Raw genomic sequence first — 22,564 nt, 5'->3', positions numbered from 1 at the left:
TGTTTTTTTTTTTCATTTTTATAAAGAAAATGGGCAGTTTCTACATCATTCGTGGATCATTTTATTTTAAGGATTTGACAAAAAAAAAAAATAATAATAATTAATAATAATAAAATAATAAATAAAATAAGAAAAAAAAAAGAATAATTAGGTTGAGTTATTAATAATTTTATTGCATAATTATTATTTTATATTGCTAACCATAAATAAGCTTAAACACGTGTACACAACCAAATATAATAAAGCATTTCGTCCACTCAAATTAATTAATAATTTTTGGTAATAAAATAAAATTGGGATTTTAAAATAATAGCATAAGAATTTTTTTTTTTATGATTTTATTATTTAATTAAATGTTATATTAATATTTTAATCGGTTAAAAATGTAAAAAGAACAAGATAATATATTTTAAAAGAATATAGGATAATAAATTTTATTCTGATTCTCAATTTTTAAAAAATTCGATGAATTTCTAATTTTTTATTTAAATTCGAAACAAATCGAATAATATTCTCATTCCGATTCCGTTTAAATACTTATTTGAAAAATATTTTAGGTATAAAAAAAAAGTTCGAAATTGTTTTATCATTATATATAACTAAAATAAATAATTTATGTTGTAAATTTTGTTCGTAATTTTTTTATTTAATTTAGTTTTTAACATTATTAATTTGGTTATTAATTTTGTAACCGTTTTAATATTAATCTTATTTAATTCCGTAACGTTTGATGATCTAAACAATTGTCCCTATATAATGGACTTGTCTAGGAGATTGTTGATATCGGAATTTGATACCAAAATTTGTGAGAGTATTGTGTGTCACATTGTATTTCTTGAGTGACATTTTGGTGAGAGTCTTTGTACTGTGGTATTCACTTGTAACACTTTGATTATTAGTGATTGATTGGTACTCGTGGATATAGGAGAATTTCTTCTCTCGAAACCACGTAAATATCTTGGTGTCTCTTTGTGTAATTCCGTTCATTGGTGTTGTGAGTACATTCGTTCCGCTTTCGTTACAACATTTTAAACTTAGTTTATTGGAAGTTTTGTTGAACATGACTCACTTTTAGCAAATATTATCCGTTTTAGCCCGTTATATATGGTCGTTAGTCTCACGATTTTAAAACGATAGGGAGAGGTTTCCACACTCTTATAAAAAAAATGTTTCGTTTCTCTCTCCAACCAACGTGGAACCTCAGAATAATGTTTGAGAATCAAATAATATGTTTAGAGTTAGCATGAAAATATTAAAAATTTCGTATAAATAAATAATATTTCAATTTAATTCTCCTCATTCCTTCTTAATTTGTTGATTAATTTTAGATAATTAATTATGGTTAGTTAATATATTTTATTAAGTCAAAGTATTAAAATAATTTTAACTAATTAAATTTTGTTTTAAATTTGATAGGTGTATTATAAATAATATGACTTGAGTTTATTTAGGAATCAGTATTAATATTTATTCTTAAATAAATAATTTATTAATTTTTTATAAAATTTTAGATAAATAAAGAGGAAGAAAAGAAAAAAAAAATCATTCATATTTATTAGATGAATTTATTAGGAATACAAATTTTAATTCGATAATTCGAGATTTTTATTAGAGATATAAGAAGAATATTTAAAAAGTAAATATATTTGATTCTTATTTAACTTTTAAACGAGATGATTACACGTGTGATTATTCCTTCATTCAATAATAAAATATATTACTGGTACAATAGGTTAAACTCAATAATTATACGAGCTTATTATCTATAATTTTATGAAAATAATTTAGATATTTTAATAGTAAATCGTCTAGCCTCTCCGGTAAATACTATTTACCCTACCCAGATTTTCATACAAGAAATCACAAGCAGTCTGCAGTCCGAAGTGCAGTAGTATTATATAGAGCGTTTTGTAATCTCTTCTTGATTGGTGTTGATAAAGAATAGGAGTGTTTTCCATAAAGAGTTGTATTCAACATTTTTAGTAAAAAATATTCCATTAATAAAATTGAGAGAATAATAATAAAAGTTCTTTACTGGATGATATGCGTATATGTCTAACCATTTAATAGCCTTTCGATCGCATAGAATAATCCCTGATCTTTAATGCTTCGTATCTATAACCAAGTCCGTTACCTAATTACCATTATGCCCTTACTAATATCCTATTAATATTTTATAAAAAGAAATCAATAGATTATGAATATTTTGTTTTTATTATAAATAAAATGAATAAATAGCTTGAATAATTTAAATCAACCCAATCCAAATATTTTAGGGTTAGATTAGATTAGTTTATTATTTAATAAGGGTTATATGAGCGGAAAATTTTACGATCCAAATAATTGGATTAGATCTAAAAATGTCTGTACTAGCCTCGTGGGTCTTAACCTATTTTTAGGAATCTTAATAGGTTTAGATTCATTTTAATTTTTTAAATTAAATGAATTAATAGTTTGTATTCAACAAGATGGAACGTCAATACAAAAAGTTTAAACTACATTTAGTAGGTTTTGAATTTGATTAGTTTAATTTAATTTGGCCAATTTTGTTGATCGAGTTAGGTTATGTCATTTGAAATTTGCCGAAATTTACGCACTCATTCTTGTAATTAAACCTAGCTCAGTGATGATTAAAAAATGCTTAAAGAAAATGAAAGTTGCTACGTATATTAACAAGGTGTACATATCGTAGGAACTTCATGGTTAGACGTGTTTTGTCCAGAGCAATTCTATATTGGATGATTTTTTGGAAGATTTTTTAAAGATGTATGTGAGTAAGAACAAAACATGGTAGAAGAACTTGTGTTAGTTTGTGAGAACCGTCTTCACTCTTGAGAAATAAATAACGTGACCATATCAGAAGGACTTGTGTTGACGCTGACCTATAGGGATAGTTTTTACTTGCCTGTACGGATAGTTTTCACTCTTAAAAAGCGAGACGTAGGTAAAGGGACCGAGAAAATGAGGAACACTAAGAAAGAAGGCAAACAAATTTTATTAGTAATAGAAACCATATGTTATTCAATACTTGACACAGAACTTGGGAGTAATGGGGAAAGGGAATCTTAGCTTTTTGTAAAGCTCAAATGGAAGAGTAAAATAACAATAAAAGTACACAAAAGGATAGGAATTAACTGTGAAGATGATGAAACAAGGAAAACTATGAATTTGGAAGAACTAATCTTCTTCCTCATGGCTTCCACAAGATGGTGGTTTCAGCAACCATGGAAGTTACGACATATGGATCCATGTTCGACGCTGGTCTTCGGTCTTCAAAATATCCCTTTCCTTCCTTCTCCGTGTCTCGTCCTACTCGAACAGATGCACCGCGATTCGCAACACCCTGTCATATTTCATTACTCCAAACGTGTAAGCATTTTGATCTTCAAATGACTATCATAATACCCGAATCGAAAACAAACTCGATATGACATGAAAAAAGGAACATGCTATATACCCAAGAGAATGTGTTGATATCGGCTGTTTCGTGTCGTCCAGTGAGACGGCGCTCGTTGCCTTCTCCATATGCAGCAATGTGTTCTCTGTGCTTGAGCTTCAACTTCTCAATTGCTTTCTTGATCACCTCGTAACCGCCGTCTTCCCTCATTGACTTCGTACTGAGAAACAATGATCAAACATGTTACTTTCGATGCTCGATCGCAGTTAATGGTTTACTCGATATAAAGATTGTGTTTCATTACCTGTAGTTCGTGTGAGCACCAGCACCATTCCAATCTCCCTGGTGTTATTCAGAAAGAAGAATGATTAGGAGGAAAAAAAAGTACTCTCCAAGAAGAGCTAATGAACAAGAGGTTCTTAAGATTGTACCGGGATTGGTTTTGGATCAAAAGAAACGACTACTCCAGCAATCTCTGTTATCCTCTGTTAGTACAAAATTGAGAACGTAAGTTAAAAGAAACTCCTCCAAAAATAGGCGTATGCCAGTGAGTGCGGCGTGCACACGGTATTCTTTAGTAAAAGGCGAAAGAATAGTTCGCTCTGTGCTCACCGCCCGGCTCCGTAAAATTGAGAACGTAAGAACTAACAAGTATCGAAAATATAGGCATTTGAGCAATCTTTTAGAACTTAATTACCTCTAAGATGTAACGAGCAACCCACAATTCATCCCCAGCAGATATACCAACGGAGGGACCAACTTGAAATTCCCACTATATTGGAACACAAAAAAGCATAACATAAGAACATAATCATGATCAAACCATGGCAGAACCAGGAAAAAGGAAGAAGCTATACCTGTCCTGGCATCACTTCTCCATTGATGCCACTAATGTTAACACCAGCATATAAACAAGCTTTGTAATGAGCATCAACAATGTCACGGCCGAAGGCTTTGTCGGCACCAACACCGCAATAGTACGGTCCCTATCGACAATCAAAATCATATTGTACTTGAATCTTTGATTAAACAGAAATATAGTCTGTCTCACTGAATCTATTCAAGTCAACTAATCATTTCTTGTAGTGTTAATTACCTGTGGCCCGGGGAAACCACCAATCGGCCACCCGATCGGCCAGTTTACGTCCTTTTGCAACAAGGTGTACTCTTGCTCAATACCATACCTGTGTTTCCAAAACAAATTAGCAAGCCAGCATACAGATTCACATTCACGGTAGACTAAGACTATAAGTATCTGCTATTACAGAATATCAACATGTTTTTAATGTTCCTGTCAACATTTCTTTTGTTGAAAGATCACTTTCTTTTCATAAGCAGAAATATGAGGTAAAAATTTGATAATCACCATGGTACTTCAGCAGCAACATCTGGATGGCTGAAGATCTTGGCAGCGGCGTGTCTCTTGTTCGTCGGGATCGGCTCTCCGGCTGGTGTGTAAGCATCACAGACAACCTAAGCAGTCAAAATTATCATTGTCAAGCTCAAGCCATTCCAAATCAGTATACAACATGTGAACACTAGACAGGAACTTGGAGTCCAAATGGAAACTTAGAACTTACAAGAATATTGTTGCCTCTCCTAAAAGGATCCCTAAAAATTGCTTGTGGGCTGTGATTCATCATTTAACAAGAACAAGAAGAAAAGAAATGTCAAGATCCAATCATTTGTAGAAATCTATGGAGAAAGAGAAGACAAATGAACTCACTAAAGGATCACTTCACTGTCTTCTCCTGGGGCTTGGCCAGTGCTAGATCCATCGTAGTTCCACTTGGGAAGCTTTGAAGGATCACTTACAGGGCCAGAAAGGGTCTTCATATGCAAAAGAACACAACACATAATCGAAGGAAATCAATATTTGAAAAGAAAAACAAATCCAATAAAGATTTCATGTTTTGAAAATAACTTCTCTTCAAAAAGAAGAGAAATTACCCTTGCTTTGCTTCTGAGATCCATGCCTGATCCACCAATCCTGTTCAAATGGAACATAAACAAATTAGCACAAGATCAAAAAGGAAAACCAATATAGAATCAGAAAAACCCTAAGTAAATATGATGATCCTTTAACTTCAACGATTTGCAGAATCAGAAAACACAGCTAGAACACTGAGCAGATGCAGAACATTACACAATCATCGAAGAACAGTTTCAGTACATAAAGTTCATTTAGAAAGAACAAAACGAATTCAAAGGAACAAAGAAAAGAAAAATCCCATAGTCAAGATTTTAGCAAGCAATAAACAGAGCACACACAATCGTCCGCAAAATTGCCCCAATCTCAGTTCCGAAACTCAAACAACACAACCTCTCAACTTCAATCCATTTTCCCAAACCTTTCTCAGTAAACAAACAGCACAAACGAGCAAAAACATGTGAAAAAAGAAAAACGAAACTTACAACTCACAAGAGAGGCATTTCTAGCCTCATCCACAGAATCACAACAGAAAAATCAGCGGAAAACTCGAGATAAAAACAGGGGATTATGGAAGGGAAGCAGAATAAAAGAGAGAAGCGAAGGAAATTGGGGGAACTGACCATATATACTCTGCAATAATCTTCTCGGTGGAGTCGGAGAGGTCGAGGTTGACGAGATCTGAGAGAGCAGACATTTTCTTCTTCTTCTTCTTCTTCTTCTTCTTCTTCGTGTGATCGCTAGAGAACACACAAATCAATAAGAGCTTCAGAGGGAATGATTTGATTCCCGCTCTCTGTTGAAATTTTGCAGAGAAATGAAGAACAGAGCTTGGGTTTTATAGATACAATGACAGCACCAAACTTTAGGAACATTATTCAAATTAACTTTTACTTTTTTATAAATTAAAAAAAANTTTTAATTTTTAAATATCACATGTGAATGGCTCAAATTTCAACATTGATTAACTCATCTGAATCCTAACACAAATATAATTTAATTAATAAAATATTATATCATCAATAAAGCCAAAATTGAGTCTCGAACCAGGTCCAAAAGAAGATCAATGGCTTGAGTAGCCGCTCAAGACTGATGAGGTCGGGAAGTTACTATTCTCTTGCTTCAATTTAGAGAACTGCACGTAAAACTTAAGACGGTAGATCAAATGTAAAGATTCAACCAAAAACGTCTTCGAGATCCGATTTACCTATTAGATTCTCTTAATTATTTTACAATTTTTTTTTTTTTAAGGTAATTTAAAAATAACAGGTCAGCATTTAATATATTAGTCAGTTAAGCATTTTTAGGTACTGACGTGTATTTTCTTTTTCTGTAATAATAATTAAAATGGTTCATTCATCAATAACTTGAGAATTAAAAAATAATAATTGTGATTTGATTCAATTCCACCGGCACAAAAGAATCTGTGGATTTTTTTATTTCATTCAAAAAACACTTGAAAATTTTAAATTAATTATTTATTTTGATAGACGGAATCAAAATAATTTTAAAAAAATTAGAATCTAATGACATCAGCATTTTTTTTTTTTTTTTTTTTTAGAACTAGCTGAAAATCAAACGTCAAATTATGTCGGTAATATTTGGCAATAAGAATCTATGAATCTCGATTCTAAGTTTAAGATTCTAATTAAGATTTGAAACTCGACCAAAACACTTGATGCCCTCGATTTTTTCTTACATTTCTCGTGATATGACCGAGTTATCTATTTATCTTGAACTGCAAATTCGATTAACTTTGGAGTGTTCATAATTGAGCTACTAAAAATAATAAGAACTATCGTGTTTTTTTTAGTATTTAAATATATGATGATATTTTTTCAAAAATATCCATAAAGAAGTTCTCGAATAGGTTTCTTTTGACCATAGATCACTCTGATATTTTTTTAAATCATAAGTATAGTCTATTTTCATTTCATTATTATGTTTCCCAACCATAAAATAATAAATTTGCCTATTCTTTTTTTAAAAATTAAATTAAATTAAAAAAGAAAAAAAATATATAAATGTTTTCTTTAACACAAATCACCATCACACTAATGATTGACAAAATAAGTTATTATTGTCCGCTTATGTTATAATGTTTCACAAAATAATTGATCATAAATTATTTGAATATAAAATTCTCCAAATAAATTTGTATATTAAAGTTTAAAAAAAATGATAAAAAGTACAAATATCTATAATTTAATTTAAACGAGTCAAAACAAATAGTTTTATGGATCGAATCAAGCTAACCAACACCAGTAAATTACACGTTTCACTTTTTAAAAATAATTGCAATAATTTAGCTTAATATTAGATATTAATATGATTCGATAAGTTTGCATTTAATATTTTTTATTTAATTTATTAAATTTTTAATTAACACATGCAAAAAAAAAAAAAAATCCTTAAAAACCCTATTTTTTTTTAGTTAGATATTGTTTTCTAATATTAAATAAGTTGTTAAAAAAGCATTAGTTGAACAAATTACTTTTTATGTTTTCAATTAAATATTATATTGGCGTATTATTTATGAGTTAAAAAATAATAATAATAAAATTTTAATATCTTATAAATGTGAGAATGTGAAGAAAATATAATGAAAGTTTAAGGACTAAGTTGCAATATAATTTATTTAAATTTGTGGCCCTAACACTAAAGGGTAAAAATGGAAGGCAAAATTGTTAGGTGGTTGGAGGAAAGTGGAGGTGGGGGATGATCACGTGGGCGTTGTACGGTGGAGGACAAAAAAGTTGGTGTATTTTTCAAGGAAGCCCCTAAATAAAAAATCTCTATTTTGACCTTTTTTAAAGAAGAGGGACACGCGTGGTAATTTCCGTCAATTTGTGGGGCCCACTCTATATATATATATATATATTTTTTTTTTTTTTTATCCTCCCCTTTCTTTTGGAATGAGCACTTACAAAAAGTCACACGTGGAATCTTCAATTCAATATTCTATTTCAATAAAACTTTTCAAAATATTCCATTTAAACCAATATATCGTTTCACATTCACATCTAGAAAAAAAATAATCCATGACGTCATAATTCTATAAGTCTTCCCGTACATAAAAAAAACTCATACCACATCTGACACATCTAAATGAGAGCGGTCGTAAGAATAAAACAACTACAGAATAGTTAAAAGAACAGAGTGCACCTTCCTTTTAGAGCAATTCTATATTAGGTAATATTTTTTGTAATTTTTTAAAGATGCATGAGAGTAACGACAACGTCGGCAAGGCAGGATGAAGGGCTTATGTTGATAGGTAAAGATAGAGTCTTCATTCTTAGAAACGAACCGTAAATAACGTGCCCCATATCGTAGAAAAATGTTAACGCAATCCGGTGTTGAATTCAGATTCTTAAACTTAATCTAAATTCTAGACGTGAGTCGATACATCTCGTATTAAGATTATTTAATTTTAATTTTTTATGCTTTTGTGACATCATTTTATTTTCTTTTAAAAAAACAACTTTTTTTAAAGTGAGTAAAACCAACCTCCTCCTCCCATTCTAAAGAGGTGGGCTATGACTTAGACTTTAACACTAAGCTTTTATTATTATTATTATTATTATTATTATTATTATTATTTGTCTCATTAATTTTTATAATTATTTAAGATAAATTACTCCATGAATATAATTTTAATTTGGTTTCTATAGTTTAGATTCTTTTTAACATAATATTACAAAAATTTAACAGTGATTTAATTTGTTCCATATAGTTTGTTTAATCCCATGTGTTAGTTCGTAAATTTAGTTAAATATATTTATTTATTTATTATTTTATAGGCTCTAAATTAGATAATGTACCTAACCTCGTGAGGCACATGTTGTACAATATAATGATGATAAAGTTAAGATGTTTATAATGATAATAAAGTTCAGATATTTTTAATTGCTTAAAAATATTAATTAGGTAGAAAAAATTATATGGTTAAAATATCTTCATTCCAGTGATATCAAAATTTATTTTAATAAAAATATTAATATTAAATTAATAAATATATTCTAATTCATAAAACTTTTAAAAAAATTAATAATATATTTGAACTTCTATTGCAATTAATATTTAAATACTTTCAACTTTTAATAACACTTTAAAAATACTATTAAATTTAAATTGAAAGGTATTTTTATTAATTTAGTCAAATATTAAATATTAATATGAATATATATATAGAAATATTAAATTGGAAGATTGAAAGTTGAAAACTTGCATTTATGACCCAACTACCAGCGCAACGTTATTATTTTGTATTTAATTTTCTTTCTACTTTTAATTTCTCCTCCACTATTTTATTATTACTTAATTTTAAAATCTTCAATTTCTAAAATATTATATAATTTTTTAATTTTTTATAATAATAATCTAGATCTAAATTTTAATACGTAACAATTTAGCCTAATTTTTTTCGCAAAATATTATCCATGTAATTTAATAAATTAAGTATCAAATATATTCAAAATCTACAAAAACAAAAACAAAAACCAGAGATTAAACAAGCAAACAANAGATTTTGAAATTTAATTTTGATGAAATTTCGTACAGCAAAGACTAAATTATTATGAAATTTTAGAGATTTAAATATTTATATTAAAATTTATGAATTAAGTCGTCGTAAAATTGAAATTGCGTGATAAACCACTGTTGTTACGACCAAAAATTAATAATTTGTAAAAAAATAAAATAATATAAGATAAACAATATTATATACTTGAATAATTGAAGATTCTTTGAACATGTATACAATTTAATATCATTTAAGTGAAGAATATGTATAATACCATTAGCCAATGCTTATGTAATATGGTATGGTTTTTCTGGTTTTGTCGTTACATTGCTTTTTTTAAATAATATCTCATATATATATCTATATATATAAATTAGATAATGACGTCAACTACACAATAATTTATATTATATAGTATTTACAGCTTTAATTTAAAAAAATATTAATATGGTTGACTTGTTGGTTTATTTTTTTTTTTTTTAGAGACCGAGCATTTAAAATTAAAATTTATTTAAAAAATTATGGAGAAAAATAAGCTATATGAGATGCTCGAGCTAGAATTTATAATGGATAGTGTTGAGAAGGCCACTCAAAACGCAGCAAATAAACCATAATACGGACATACAAAATATCTTAGACATCGTATCATAGTATCGGGACGCTTTAGAATTGAAGCCTACAAACCCTCCAAACCTCTTTATTTTTTGGTATCTGCTCGACAATCCAACCATCCGACCAGCTCATAAACAAACCATACTTCTTTATATGCCGTGATCTTTCTTTTATGTCAGCTTTCTTAGATTCATCATTTGATTAATTTCTTAGTACTCGATTTAAACTTATAATTGAGTTACGAATAATTATATATTTTAACCAATTAAACTATATTTAATTTGATACTTTTATTATACAGCTTTAATAAAAATATATACGTGGCTAATATACTTTGTATTTAGCCTCCGTCATTTTGAAGAGAAAATATATTCTTAATTTTGTTGACTTGCTTGTTCTTCACCAACAAACCGAATATATATATATACACGTCCCAATCATGACAAAATTTTATTATTATTATATTATTATTAAAAATTATTATTTTCAAGATTATTTAAGATGAATTGAATCTTCAATCCATAAAATAAACTAATATATACTCAAAACACATTTAATTTTATTAATTAAATAAGATGTTAATGATATAAATTTATTATAACCAATTTAAACATAACTCAACCGATTATTTTTAACTAAGAGATCATAAGTTCAATGTCGTCCATCTTATACATCATTAACTTAAAAAAAAAAAACGTTCGAGACTAAAATTTAAATATAATTAAATTAATTAAAACATTATATATAATTATTTTGTATTTTTGTTTAGTGTTCCTTTGGATCCATAAAGGTCACTCCAAGTTGGCAATGAGTGTTTGTGAAAGGACAAGTCATAGGAGAAATAAATAACAAAAAATAAAATAAAATGACACGTCATATCTTTTGACTTTACCCATTATTTTTGTGGTCCATTACTATTTAATTCCTAGCTTAAATCTGATTTAAATCATTAATTATAAGCTTTAATTTTCTTAATATTTTCCCACATATTTTTCAACTCAATTAAAAAAAAAAAAACAAAAATAGAAAGTCCAATACTGGCTGTTTCGATCTTAGCTTCACATGTCTTGTCTGGTTCGATGTAACATAAAAACTTTGTAAGTATTTTATTAATTTACCAAATATTATTTGATTTATAGAAAATATTTATTTTAACGGATTTAAATCTCTGATCTCTAACAAATATTAACTATATGTTTAAGTTCATAAAATTTTAATCAATTGAGTTATAACATAATTATTCGTTGATATATTTTTAATAATATATATTATTGATGGCGATAACGAGACGATATTGAATTATATTAAATTAATAAAGACCAATGAATTGAATTGAGTATTTCAATGAAAATAATAATGGCTCAATTACGCAACTTGACCTCCATCACATTGTTGTTGCCCATACGAAATAGTCAAAAGCGACATTTCCAACTTGTCCCAAAGGGAATTTATTTTCTTGTGTCAACGTCCTTTAACAAATATATATATATATATATATATATACATATTATATATATATATATAGAGGCATGTATAAGGCTACAATATAGTTTTATTCTTATTGTATTTATTAAATATATTTTGTCCTTATTTGTTTATTTCAATTTAATTAATATATAGATTAAGACTATACCCACAAATTAATACGAAGTTTTTTTTAGCATGTTTTTGTCTTTACTCACATGTTTTATTGTACAATTCTCAAGTGGTCATACTTAAGTTTGAAGTTTTTATGATTAAACTGGTACAATTTGTTGGTATAAGTAGTAACTATTAATTCTTGTAAGTGTTTATTTACCATCATATCCTCAAAACCACTTGCTGTCATTTGAATATGGTATCGATTCATTTATGTATCTCTCATTTACTCATGCATTACTGTGAGATCCTACATCAGTTGTAAGACTGACGATGAAACGTAACGAGCCAAAACGGTCAATATCTACTAGTGGTGGTCTTGAGCCATTACGGTGACACTAACAATGCTATTTCTTTTCAAATTCATGATCATTTTGAAAGAGACGAAATGAGACAGACAGAAAAAAAAAAAAAAAAAAAAAAAAAAAAAAAAAAAAAANGCATATTGACATAGAGGTCACCAATACAATGCCAGGTTCGTACGTCTTTGGGTTGGTGATGAAAGCAAAGCAAAGGCTTTCATTGGGGGCTTCGTTGTCCTGTTCTATGTTTGCATATTTCATTCTTCGAGGTTTGATTCCTTTGGATGGTACCTATCACTATCATTATACAATAAATAGTGTTCTCCTTTTCTACCTACTTTCTTTGTTTAATTTTTTTAATACCACACTTATCAAAAAGTAAAGTTTCATAACTTAGTTCAATATTTTTGTGAGTCTCGAAGGTATATTCGTAATTACTCATGTGACACACAAATGGTATCAGTGCCCGATACTAGGCGGTGTGCCAGTGGAGACGCTGACTCTCAAAGAGGTGGATTGTGAGATCCCATTTCAGTTGAAGAGGAGAACGAAACATTTCTCGTAAGGGTGTGAAAATCTCTCCGTAATAGATGCATTTTAAAACTGTGAGACTAATGATGACATGTAACAGATTAAAATGGATAATATCGGCTAGCGGTGTATTTAGGCTCAATATATCTATTTTTTTTCGCTAAAAGAAAATTGACATAAAATCAATCCATTAGTGATTTCATAAGAAAGTTGGGGAAAAAAAGCCCATTAGTTATTTTAATGGGCTATGTTAAGAAACAAAAAGTTTATGTAAAGGCCCATCAGATTTAGGCCTTTTTAGAGAGAAATGATAGGCCCATTAGTTATCTTAATGGGCTATGTTAAGAAACAAAAAGAAGGCCCCATCAGATTTAGGCCTTTTTAGAGAGAAATGATAGGCCCATTAGTTATCTTAATGGGCTATGTTAAGAAACAAAAGAAGGCCCATCAGATTTAGGCCTTTTTAGAGAGAAATGATAGGCCCATTAGTTATCTTAATGGGCTATGTTAAGAAACAAAAGGAAGGCCCCATCAGATTTAGGCCTTTTTAGAGAGAAATGATAGGCCCATTAGTTATCTTAATGGGCTATGTTAAGAAACAAAAGAAGGCCCATCAGATTTAGGCCTTTCTAGAGAGAAATGATAGGCCCATTAGTTATCTTAATGGGCTATGTTAAGAAACAAAAGGAAGGCCCATCAGATTTAGGCCTTTTTAGAGAGAAATGATAGGCCCAATAATCATATTTAATTGGAAATTATTGTAAACAATTTGAAGCCTTAGTAGTCTAATCCAAGTATAAATCCATGACTAATCTTAAATTTAAAATACTTTTTTACATATATTTATTATAACTTATCCAATTTCATAATTATTTTTTTAGATTATTTATTCTATTTAATTATTCTTAAAAATAAAATTTCAAGTTTTAGAATATAATTTTTATAAAAAATAATATAGAAATTGAGTTTTATTATTATTATTATTCTAAAACGTTTTTAAGCGAAATACACTTCAATAAAAAGTCATCCGATCATATAATAATTTGTAAATATTCAAACTATATAAAAAAAAATACAATTTATTTGACCATAACCCAAAAAAAAACACATGATATATTTTTTAAAAATATTTATTCTCTCTTAGGACCAATCATTTTACAAGAAAAAAACACAAACATTTTGACAAGAATAATGTTATTGTTGGGTTCATAGTAATCCACAAGGCCAAGATTCTTGGAAAATTGGCACTTCACCGTCCTCATGACCAACCAAGAAATCCCAACTACTAAAATCATCTTCCCAAAATCCGACATCACTGCCATTATTACTCATGTCGTTGCAATATAACCAATCGAAATCGGGGAGCTTGAGGTCTTCAAACCCAATTGGATTCGAGGTTGAAGGAGACGAAGATGAAGAAGACGAAGACGACGAGGAAGGAATACAAGGATCTAGAATTGCTTGAGACTCAATGACATTCATGCACGTTGTTGCTTGTTCCTCTTCGACGTCAGTGACAACCAATGAGTTTGATGATCTCTCTACATCGGGTTGAAGTTGAACCGTTGGGGAGGAGATAGGTTTGTGCGTTTGAGGGTCGATGCCCATTTTTCTTAGCTTCTTTTTAATGTGAGTGTTCCAATGATTCTTTATCTCATTGTCGGTTCTTCCAGGAAGATGGGAAGCAATCTTAGACCATCTGAAAATAAAAATGCAAGGAAGATTCAAGATTGAGTTACAGAGAAGAGGAGAGATAAAGACCGACCCCAACTGACCTGTTTCCGAGTTGAGCATGGAGGTCAATGACCATTTTCTCTTCGAAATCAGAGAGAAGGCCTCGTTTAAGGTCGGGCCTTAGGTAATTAGTCCATCGAAGTCTGCAACTTTTCCCGCATCGCAAAAGGCCGGCAAGTTTCGGGACAGCCCTCCAACAACACTGCCCATTTGAGAGGATGAAGTTGATGAGCTTCTTGTCTTCCTCAGCTGTCCATGGCCCTTTCTTCAACCCTACCTTCTCACAGCATGGCTGCCTTCCCATGGTTTTCCACGAACTCCTCTTTTAAACGAGTGATAATAATGAATGGAATATGGGAATCCCCTTACCTACAAATTTATACCATTGCTCACTATCACTTGTTAAATAATGAATGATATGGAAAGAATTAGGCGATGTGGGAGAGAATAAGATGATGAAAAGTGAACCCACTAATGAATGTTTTTGTGTAAAGTGAGTTGGAGAGAGACAAAGGGAGCATGCTTAGGTTGTCACCTTCAGAAAGCGCCACCTCCCCCACTGCCCCCACTCCCCTTTGCTTCCATTTCAAGCCTCATATTTCTCCATCTTTCTTAATTCAACCCAACACTTTCCATGATCTCTTCAAATTCAGATACGATACTTAATAGCTTCGATATGAACTACCAAAATCGAAAGTGTGAGACCCCACATCAGTTAAAGAGAAAAAACGAAACATTCTTTATAAAAGTGTAGAAACGTCTCTTTAGCAGACGCGTTTTAAAACCTTGAGAAGTAAAAGGGAAAGCTCACAAACGACAATATCTGCTAGTGATAGACTTGGGCTGTTACAGAAATGGTAATAATGAAGTTAAATTTCAAAGATCAATATCGATAATTAAGTTGGCGTATTATGATATGGTAAAATTAAGAAGGCTGGATGAGAATAATTTTCACTCTTAGAAGCAAGGAGTAAGTAACGTGACCATGTCAAGATTATCAGGTGTCAAATTTGAATTCCGAGTTCTGGGTATGGATCGTTAGAACATATAGAGTAGAAAATTTCAACATCTAACCTTTAGGTCGAGAATAAATACAATTAACCCGTGCACATATCAAACCCTGTTTGTAAGCTAGGCAAGGACGTAAGCAATACACAAAAATGACATAATATTATGGAAGGGAAGAGATTATGATGTGTATATTTATTTATAATTTATAGAAAAGTAGTGATCAAATCTTTGACCCAATGGCACACCAAACACAATCCCCACATCTTTAACTTCACTTTCCAAGTCATCCATGTCCTATAAACCTCTCCACTTTCCTCTACTCTTACCTTCTATCCACACACCTCTTTCTTTTATCCTTAGAGTGCTCTCTTTTTAGGACTTCTCTATCATCTCCACCAATCATAGTAAAATACACGAACAAATTCACGTTTTATCCCTTTTTTTTATTATTGTATACCGACCCTTTTGGTTCTGGGTCGACTGTTTACAGAATATAGATGACGTTTAGTTCCTTATTTTTTTTCCTTCCTTTGTAGTGTCATGAACATCATGAACAACAGACATATGTCTATCGCATAAAGGAGCCATCTAGGGTTTGGACAGTATGTATCATTTGAGTAAGAGGTCAATTGTTCAAATTCATCATGTTAGAACTAAAAAAAAGTCAAAATGCTTGTTGGGTACAATTGTTGTAAAAATCATTACAGTTTAGAAGTGGTTGGTGTGAGATCCCACATCGGTTAGAGGGAGGAACGAAACATTCTTTATAAGGGTGTGGAAACCTCTCACTAGTAGACGCGTTTTAAAATAATAAGACTGATGGTGATACATAACAAGCCAAAGTAGACAATATCTAATATCTCCTAATGGTAGGTTTGAGCTGTTACAGTTGGTATATACAATGTTTTCAAGATATTCCTTTTATCCATAAATTGACGTTCTTGGCTTTCGTGCTGACTTATCTTAGTATCAACGAGGCATAAATTATAGTTCAACAAGCTACTATTATGCACGTTTCTTTCTCGATCAATATTGATAATCATTCCGATCTCGTGGTTAATTTAAAGTAGTTAAAATGAGTAGCATGCAAGGTAAATGGCAAAAGAAGAGAAAGAAAGAAAGAAGCCATATGAAGTACAACCACACAAGGTGATTACATGTGTAGTTCTTCTACATTCTTCTTCTAACTTTTTATAAAGCAAAGCATTTTGAAGATCACACACAAAAGGAGAAGAAGACAATAAGTTTTGGAGGATATCCCAAGAACCCAATTGGTCAATTAGGTCGACACGTGGAGCGGGCACCGTCCCGACACATGTTCATCTCCATTTTTGCAACTATTTTGATGAGATTTTATTGTGTTTTTATCAAATTGGCCACTCCCCAACACTCCATCTCTCTTCTAATGATGCTTCTTCCTCAAACACATTTGGGAATTAAACAATGAGTGCTTTTTAGGACTTTTCTTTTCCTCATTATTAATTTTCTTTCCTTTTTTTCGGGAATGAAATGATTGGGTTTATGAAATTTTTCAAAAAGTATGTTTGTTAGGTAATGCTAACATAGAGAATTTCACATCTTCATGTTTGATTTGGGCTTTGAATCTTTCAAGCCCAATGGGCCTATCCTTTACGAATCACCACTTTGTAGAAGTCCGTGATCCATAACAAGATATCTCGAAGAGTAAAGTCTGATGCTATGCAGTAGTGGTGACCAGATGTATATTTGAAAAGCAACAACAGTAGTAAAGTTTGGTGCTATGCAGTGGCATCGCAACAACAGATGATGTCTCTCCTCAGTCTTAATAGCAGCTGCTCGAAGATAAAACATGTTAAAATGATTTATGTTGGTTCGTGAGATGCTAAGAACGAAATGATAGTTACGATGAAAGATCATTTAAATGGTCAATTCCAAAGATCTTTGTTGGTTGTACTTTGCCACTTGCTAAGGTCACCAAAGGATTCTCTATCATCCCATAATGTTGAAAGCTACAAAGTTAGGGGTAAAACCGTAATTTTACTCCTTGTACCACGTCATCAATCCGTGCAGAAAACTTCAATCGCCAAATACAGACCCTCCGATCATTATCCACTTCAAGATTCCAGCTGTTCCCAATTGACATCAAAATTGCAAAAAAAAAAAAAATAATAATAAAAAGAAGAAATTTCTCAAAAATCCCTTTTTCAAATCTGTTCTAAATCCAAACAGTTTTGCAGTCAATTTGGTTCCTCTCTAATCTCTACCAGCTGCTTTCTGCAGGCTTCAGGGAAATAAAAGCTTTGTTTTTCAAATTTCAATGGCGACTGAAGAGCTGCCTCCTTACCCTCAGGTTCATTCATGATTTGTTCTTCATTTTATTGTTTTTTTTTCTCTTAATTCTTCGTGGGTTTCGTCCTACTGCCTCTAATTTCTTGAATCTGCTTCTGGGTTTGTGCGTTTGCACCTTAATTTGTTCTTGATTCAGAGTTTCTCGTGATTCTTTTTGTTGTTGTTCTGTGATGATTTGATGAACAGGGGAAATTTCTACTTTCATTTTTGGATTTGATTTGAAATGATAAGGGATTTGATGTTAATTTTTTGACGATTTGTAGATGTTAGATCTGTTCTTAAGTTTCTTTCTAGATCTACAAATCATGAAAGGAAAAAGGATGAATCAAAACACCATTTGTGATGGAAATGCTTTGAATATTGCAGATGATATTAAGGGCTATTGAAGCATTGAACAGTGACAATGGCTCAAACAAGTCCACGATATCAAAGTACATTGAATCGACATATGAGAACTTACCAACTGGGCATTCATCTTTGCTCACGCTCCATTTGAACATGATGAAGGCCAGCGGAGAGCTTGTGTTCTGGAAGAACAACTACATGAAGAGGGATCCCTCGGCTGCTCCGCGGCGGGGGCGTGGCAGGCCTCCCAAGCCAAAGGAGCAGAGGGAGCCCCCTATTGCAGCAAAGGCAGTGAAGATGAAGGTATCATCTGGGACAGGGAAGCCAAGAGGACGACCGAGGAAGTTGCCTCAGCCAGTGGCCACAACAGCTCTGCCACCACCGAGCGGTAGGCCTAGAGGTCGACCGCCTAAGGTGAAGGCTCTGTTGACTGAAGTTAGCGTAATATAATAGATAGATTGTTGCAGTGTGCAGTGCAGTGTTGATTGGTAGTGCCATGACTCGCTCTCTCTGTTGCTGTGTGAGCTGTTGTAGTTGTAATTGTTGTAAAATGTGGTGTACTGGCTTGTGAGGGCTCACGTCTAATCATCCTTCATTAGCGTTTCAAACCTTAAAAGTTCAAACACGACACATCCACTAGTAGATATTGTCTGTTTTAGTTTGATATGTATAGCCGTCTCATGGTTTTAAAACGCGTTTGATAGGGAGAGATTTCAGTACTATTATAAGAATGTTTCATACCCTTTTCTAACTTACGTGAGATCTCATAATCTTAGGGGCCAGAGTTCTTGTTGGCACACTACTCGGTGCCTGACTTTGATACTATTTGTAACAGTTTAAATCTACTTCTAGTCGATCTTGTTCGCTTTAGCTTGTTACGTATTGCCATTAGCCTTTGCCATTTTAAAATGCGTTTATTATGGAGAAGTTTCCACACTTATAGAAAGAATGCTTTGTTCCACTCTACAATTGATGTTAGATCTCACGTAAAGTGACGTGGGGACAATGATGAAAAAATATGATCCCTAACTTTGGATCCGTCCATAGCATTGAACTAAAGTCAAAGTGAACGAGTTGACCGTGAGTTTCATTGTGTGAAGTCAAAAGGGCATCTACCTTTGAATTTGTTTTTGTTGTCTGCATCATGGGACCAGGAAGGGTAAAATTGGGATTTCATATTATAGGTCGAATCCTTATAGCATGTTTTGTTCTTGTCCTCGCTCACATGTATCTCCAATTTCTAGAAGAGAAGGTCGCCTAACATAGAGCTACTCTAAACAGGTATATCTTATCCGTGTAAATAATGACTTTCAATTAGGATAGCCCTCATTTAGATGTGATTTCAGTTTATTTATATATTCCTTATTTACTTGAGTTTCACGTCAACATAAGTTGATATTTCTTTTCTATTATATTATAGAAAATTTAATAAAATTTAACAAAAAAAAAAATATCAATAAAATAGTATTAACAACGGTAGACTTTAACTTAAAAAAATAATAAAATGTTTATATGTTAATTTAAATATTTTTTTGGGTTTGTCTTTACAAATTTTTTTATAAAAATCTGTAGACTTGGAAAATTCCGATCACGTGGATGATGGGAATAAAGAAAGATGACGTGGACGTAACGGCCTTAACAAAGGACGTGGCGTTATATATGTACACGTACACAATGTTTTAGTGCGAAAAATTGGTGCGTGGGTCCACGCGTTGGTTTAAATATTAAAAAATTGTCGTGTTGTAAATGGGGCCCACCTGGTATTTGCATAGGCGCGTGGGTTAATACCCCCGAATAAAAAGGATCGTGAAAGCCACGCTTCAGCCACGTGGTGTAATCGAAAAGCCACTAAGCTTGGTTCTGTAGGACACGTGGCCTTTTGAGTGGACACTGCAAGAGCAAGTTGACCCCTTGTAATGTTGTTCTTGCCACGTGGCTTCCATTGCATTTTACGAGGTTTTAAAGTTGGATAATGATTTAGAAGCACAGACGTCGATTTAAGTTGGAGCTTCGGAGGAAATTCCTGGAATGGAGTAAGAAATCCCATCCAATGAAGCGAGATCACTCTTACCAGTCACCAAATCCGGCCGCCGGCAAGGCCAAGATATGGCCGGAGGGGGAGGAGGACGACGACGAGCTCCTAGCAGCTCTAGGCTACAATGTCCGGTTGTCGGACATGGCCGACGTCGCTCTGAAACTCGAACAGCTCGAAATGGTAATGGGTTTGTCGGAAGAAGACGGAATTTCTCATCTTTCTTCCAACACCGTCCATTACAATCCCTCCGATGTGTCTTCTTGGGTTCAAAGCATGCTCGCTGAACTCAACACCGATGACTCTGTTTTCGCCGAAGCCGAATCCACCTCCGCCATCGCGGCATTCGCCGACGACTCTGAGTACGATCTCCGAGCAATTCCGGGCGTTGCTGTTTTCCCCCAAATCGATTCCAATACACCCAGAAAGCGATTTAAGAAATCAGAGTCCGAATCGGTTCTTGTTACTGCTGCTTCTTCTTCTTCATCGTCGTCGGAGCCGTCGCGCACGGTGGTTCTGGCGGATTCCACCGACACTGGCGTCTATCTAGTCCATACCCTCCTCGCCTGCGCCGAGGCCGTCGATATCAACAACCTCAACCTCGCCGATACATTACTGAAACACATCAGAATCCTGGTCGAGGCCCAAGGCGGCGCGATGAGGAAAGTCGCCGGTTATTTTGCACAAGCCCTTACTCACCACATTTACGGATTGCACCCACAAAAGCCCTTCGAATATGCATCTTCATACACCGATCTTCTCCAAATGAATTTCTACGTGTCTTGCCCGTATATGAAATTCGCCCATTTCACGGCCAATCAAGCGATTCTCGAATCTGTTGGCACCGCCACAACCGTCCACGTCGTTGATTTTAGCCTTCAGCAAGGCCTCCAATGGCCGGCGTTGATTCAAGCCCTCGCGCTGCGTCCCGGAGGGCCGCCAGCGTTTTATCTCACCGGAATCGGCCCCCCGCCGGGGGAAAATTCTAGCGACGGATTACAGGAAGTGGGTTTGAAATTGGCTCAATTCGCGGATACGATCGGTGTGGAATTCGAATTCCGTGGGTATTTCTGCAACGATTTAGCCGAGCTCGATCCGTCCATACTCAATTTAGAATCAGAAACCGTCATCGTGAACTCTGTTTTCAAGCTCCATCGGCTACTGGCGCATCCGGGCGCGATCGAGAAAGTTCTAAGATCAATCAAAGAACTTAACCCCAAAATCGTCACCGTCGTGGAGCAGGTCGCTGACCACAACGGACCATCGTTCACCGGCCGATTCACAGAAGCGTTACACTATTACTCGAGCTTGTTCGATTCGTTGGAAGGGTCGCTGGCAGGGGAGGAGGATGTGGCAGGGTCGGAGGAGTATTTGGGGAGGCAAATCTTGAACGTGGTGGCAGGTGAAGGTTCCGACCGGGTCGAGCGGCACGAGACATTGGCGCAGTGGCAGAGCCGGTTGGGTTCGAGTGGGTTCGAGATGGTTCATTTGGGTTCAAACGCGTTCAAGCAGGCGAGTACTCTGTTGGCTCTGTTCAGCGGCGGAAATGGTTACAGAGTTGAAGAGAATAATGGAAGTTTGACGTTGGGTTGGCACACTCGGCCGCTTATCGCCACCTCGGCGTGGGCTGTGGCCTCCTGTACCGGCGGCGAGTCGAGCTGAGTTGACTCGGCCGAGTTTATTCAAATCGGAATCCTTTAACAAGATGTAGATAAATAGAGAGAGTGGTGGGAGTGTGTATTGTAATTTCTTTTTTTTTAATGGTTTTCTTATGTCATACAAATTTTCTCTGCCACATAAATAATGACGTAAATTAAAATGACCGTAAATCATTACTTAACAATGGTGTGTAAACTTCTTACCCCTTGGACCATTACAAATGGTATTAGAGTCAAACAACGAGCGGTTCGCAAGCGAGGACGCTTGGCCTCCAAGGGGAGATGGATTATGAGATTCCACATAAGTTGGAGAGGGGAACAAAATATAGAAACCTCTCTCTAGCAGATGCGACTGCTTAAAATCGTGAAGTTGCCTTCGTAGCAAACGCGTTTTAAAATCGTGAGGCCATCAGCCGTCAACGATACGTAACGGACATTCATTATAAGGGTGTTGAAACTTTTCTCTAGCCTACGTGTTTCAAAACTGTGAGAACTAAAACAGACATTATTTGTTAATGGTGACT

General features: G+C 33.3%; 4 protein-coding genes and 1 non-coding gene across 5 annotated transcripts; 2 read left to right on the top strand and 3 right to left on the bottom strand.

Annotated features, from left to right (window-relative positions):
* Positions 1–2,972: 2,972 nt before the first annotated feature.
* On the bottom strand, positions 2,973–6,149 carry LOC111788860 (glutamine synthetase cytosolic isozyme). Its single transcript, XM_023669418.1, has 12 exons — positions 5,951–6,149; positions 5,348–5,387; positions 5,124–5,227; positions 4,978–5,026; positions 4,764–4,870; positions 4,494–4,581; positions 4,255–4,383; positions 4,095–4,169; positions 3,829–3,882; positions 3,702–3,739; positions 3,458–3,617; positions 2,973–3,343 (listed from the first exon to the last, which is right to left on the bottom strand). The coding sequence occupies exons 1-12, from the start codon at positions 6,022–6,024 to the stop codon at positions 3,191–3,193; spliced, it is 1,071 nt and encodes a 356-aa protein (XP_023525186.1). The 5' UTR covers positions 6,025–6,149; the 3' UTR covers positions 2,973–3,190.
* Positions 3,906–4,018, bottom strand: LOC111789438. The gene has a single exon (XR_002814337.1). It is a non-coding gene; the product is annotated as a U5 spliceosomal RNA (small nuclear RNA).
* Positions 6,150–14,048: 7,899 nt separating the features above from the next.
* Positions 14,049–15,058, bottom strand: LOC111788954 (transcription factor MYB20-like). Its single transcript, XM_023669549.1, has 2 exons — positions 14,708–15,058; positions 14,049–14,631 (listed from the first exon to the last, which is right to left on the bottom strand). The coding sequence occupies exons 1-2, from the start codon at positions 14,968–14,970 to the stop codon at positions 14,139–14,141; spliced, it is 756 nt and encodes a 251-aa protein (XP_023525317.1). The 5' UTR covers positions 14,971–15,058; the 3' UTR covers positions 14,049–14,138.
* A 2,791-nt stretch (positions 15,059–17,849) lies between these two features.
* On the top strand, positions 17,850–19,054 carry LOC111788806 (HMG-Y-related protein A-like). Its single transcript, XM_023669323.1, has 2 exons — positions 17,850–18,006; positions 18,372–19,054. The coding sequence occupies exons 1-2, from the start codon at positions 17,974–17,976 to the stop codon at positions 18,798–18,800; spliced, it is 462 nt and encodes a 153-aa protein (XP_023525091.1). The 5' UTR covers positions 17,850–17,973; the 3' UTR covers positions 18,801–19,054.
* A 1,294-nt stretch (positions 19,055–20,348) lies between these two features.
* Positions 20,349–22,216, top strand: LOC111788897 (DELLA protein GAI-like). The gene has a single exon (XM_023669466.1). The coding sequence runs from the start codon at positions 20,401–20,403 to the stop codon at positions 22,042–22,044; it is 1,644 nt and encodes a 547-aa protein (XP_023525234.1). The 5' UTR covers positions 20,349–20,400; the 3' UTR covers positions 22,045–22,216.
* The last annotated feature ends 348 nt before the right edge of the window (positions 22,217–22,564 follow it).

This window comes from Cucurbita pepo, chromosome LG02 (genome assembly GCF_002806865.2).
Source record: "Cucurbita pepo subsp. pepo cultivar mu-cu-16 chromosome LG02, ASM280686v2, whole genome shotgun sequence".
NCBI lineage: Eukaryota > Viridiplantae > Streptophyta > Magnoliopsida > Cucurbitales > Cucurbitaceae > Cucurbita > Cucurbita pepo.
Note: the sequence above shows the minus strand (reverse complement) of the source record. Positions and strands in the feature narration are given on the sequence as shown.

What these genes read in the sequence shown, in the direction of transcription:
- LOC111788860 (XM_023669418.1), bottom strand. Translation starts at nt 6,024, where the DNA reads ATGTCTGCTCTCTCAGATCTCGTCAACCTCGACCTCTCCGACTCCACC. An exon ending in GAGAAGTGATGCCAGGACAG is followed by an intron (nt 4,170 to 4,254) that starts GTATAGCTTCTT and finishes GTTCCAATATAG; the next exon opens with TGGGAATTTCAAGTTGGTCC. An exon ending in ATATCAACACATTCTCTTGG is followed by an intron (nt 3,344 to 3,457) that starts GTATATAGCATG and finishes GAAATATGACAG; the next exon opens with GGTGTTGCGAATCGCGGTGC.
- LOC111788806 (XM_023669323.1), top strand. Translation starts at nt 17,974, where the DNA reads ATGGCGACTGAAGAGCTGCCTCCTTACCCTCAG. An exon ending in AGCTGCCTCCTTACCCTCAG is followed by an intron (nt 18,007 to 18,371) that starts GTTCATTCATGA and finishes TGAATATTGCAG; the next exon opens with ATGATATTAAGGGCTATTGA.
- LOC111788897 (XM_023669466.1), top strand. Translation starts at nt 20,401, where the DNA reads ATGAAGCGAGATCACTCTTACCAGTCACCAAATCCGGCCGCCGGCAAG.
- LOC111788954 (XM_023669549.1), bottom strand. Translation starts at nt 14,970, where the DNA reads ATGGGAAGGCAGCCATGCTGTGAGAAGGTAGGGTTGAAGAAAGGGCCA. An exon ending in CATGCTCAACTCGGAAACAG is followed by an intron (nt 14,632 to 14,707) that starts GTCAGTTGGGGT and finishes TTTTATTTTCAG; the next exon opens with ATGGTCTAAGATTGCTTCCC.